The sequence below is a fragment of the Hippocampus comes genome, unplaced genomic scaffold (assembly GCF_001891065.2).
Source record: "Hippocampus comes isolate QL1 unplaced genomic scaffold, H_comes_QL1_v1.1 C16953130, whole genome shotgun sequence".
NCBI classification, from domain to species: domain Eukaryota; kingdom Metazoa; phylum Chordata; class Actinopteri; order Syngnathiformes; family Syngnathidae; genus Hippocampus; species Hippocampus comes.
The window spans coordinates 1-1,368 of record NW_017841377.1 but is presented as its reverse complement, the minus strand read 5'-3'; the positions used below and the strand labels follow the sequence as shown (position 1 = coordinate 1,368).

At 40.9% G+C, this 1,368-nt stretch overlaps 1 protein-coding gene across 1 annotated transcript; it reads left to right on the top strand.

Moving 5' to 3' along the window:
- Positions 1-83: 83 nt before the first annotated feature.
- On the top strand, positions 84-1,232 carry LOC109509574 (DEP domain-containing protein 1B-like; the record flags this gene model as incomplete). The annotated part of the gene is made up of 2 exons (XM_019859407.1): positions 84-349; positions 1,091-1,232. Coding segments are annotated over 2 exons (408 nt in total), but the record flags the coding sequence as incomplete, so codon positions are not given.
- Between the last annotated feature and the right edge of the window lie 136 nt (positions 1,233-1,368).

The following is a 1,368-nucleotide window of genomic DNA, read 5'->3' as shown; positions in this document are numbered from 1 at the left end:
TTGCATGTTCTCCCCATGTCTGCGTGGGTTTTCTTTTTAAAATGTCGCAATTCCTCATTTGTGGGCTATTTCCTGTTTTACAGTGGAATGAAACTATTCAACTCTTCCGTGGTGGCATGCCATTAAGAAGACACTGGATGCACCTCCGCTACTATGACTGCACTTTTTCAGGATCGGAGGCTGTGGATTATCTCCATCAGCTTCTTCGGCACAACTGCAACTTTGGGCCAGAGGTGACTCGCAACCAGACTTTACAGCTGCTTAGGAAGTTCCTCAAGGCGCATGTCATCGAAGACATTAAGGGACGCCATGGGACGGAGGACTTTGAAGATAACTGTCATTTGTACAGGTAAACATACTTTTTAATGGACAGGTGTGAGACTGGACTGCTTACTCTAAAGACACATGTTGGCAAGGCATCAAACTACCAGTTGGTGTGGGGTGCAACCCCTGTGCACAGCCCCATTTTGTTTGCTAACCGCATACTTGTTAATGTGAGCATCAAAAAATGGTTCCAAAATTGGTACAGTACAAGACAATACTGTACATATTTTTTTATATAGTGCTTTCACAATAGCTGCAGCTGTAACAAAGTGCTTGACAGAACATTGAACATAAAATAACAAAAATAATACAGCAGAACACGACATAAAACACAGACAATAATCCAATTGTAGCAAATATTTCTGCATACGCCTTGTTTGAAGCACTTATAGATGAAGGAGGAGAGAATCAAAGTCTGTTAGTGCAGTAGTCTGAAATGTTCCCCTCCTTGCAGGATGAAAAAATGGTCTTTTGTCTGTTTTCCTTTTCTCTTTCTTCCAATACTTATCCTAACTTTTGTTAGTGAGTCTTTAGCACCATTATGATTATCAGGAGGAAAAAAAGCAAATGTGTCATTGTTTGGAAAAGTGCATATGCTATCCTCTATTGCATGAATTGACAATGATCACTGTGGTTTTTTTCGTTTGATGGAAACTGTGTGATGCTGATTTTGATGATTTTATGAAGTCAGGTGATACAGTGAAGCACATGTGATTTTGTGTGTGTGGTACTCCACTGAGTGCATTGATGTCTCCTTTTGTTATAGATTTCCCAGTTTGTCTCCCCTCAAGTCTCTTCCATTGAGATCTCTGTCTCGACACAGCACTGACCTGCCAAGACTCATCCGCTGGGATGACTATGAGGAATTACCACAGCAGGAGAATGCAGCACCTGTGAAGTCTAGCATGGTGAGATGGTAACAGTTGTGCATGCTCAAATAAATTCATTACTGAATGTGTAGGATGTAGTGAAAGTCTTCCAATTTCATTTTAAAACGCTGCATAGCACAAACTCCGCTTTACTAAGAGTTCTTAACAACGGCCT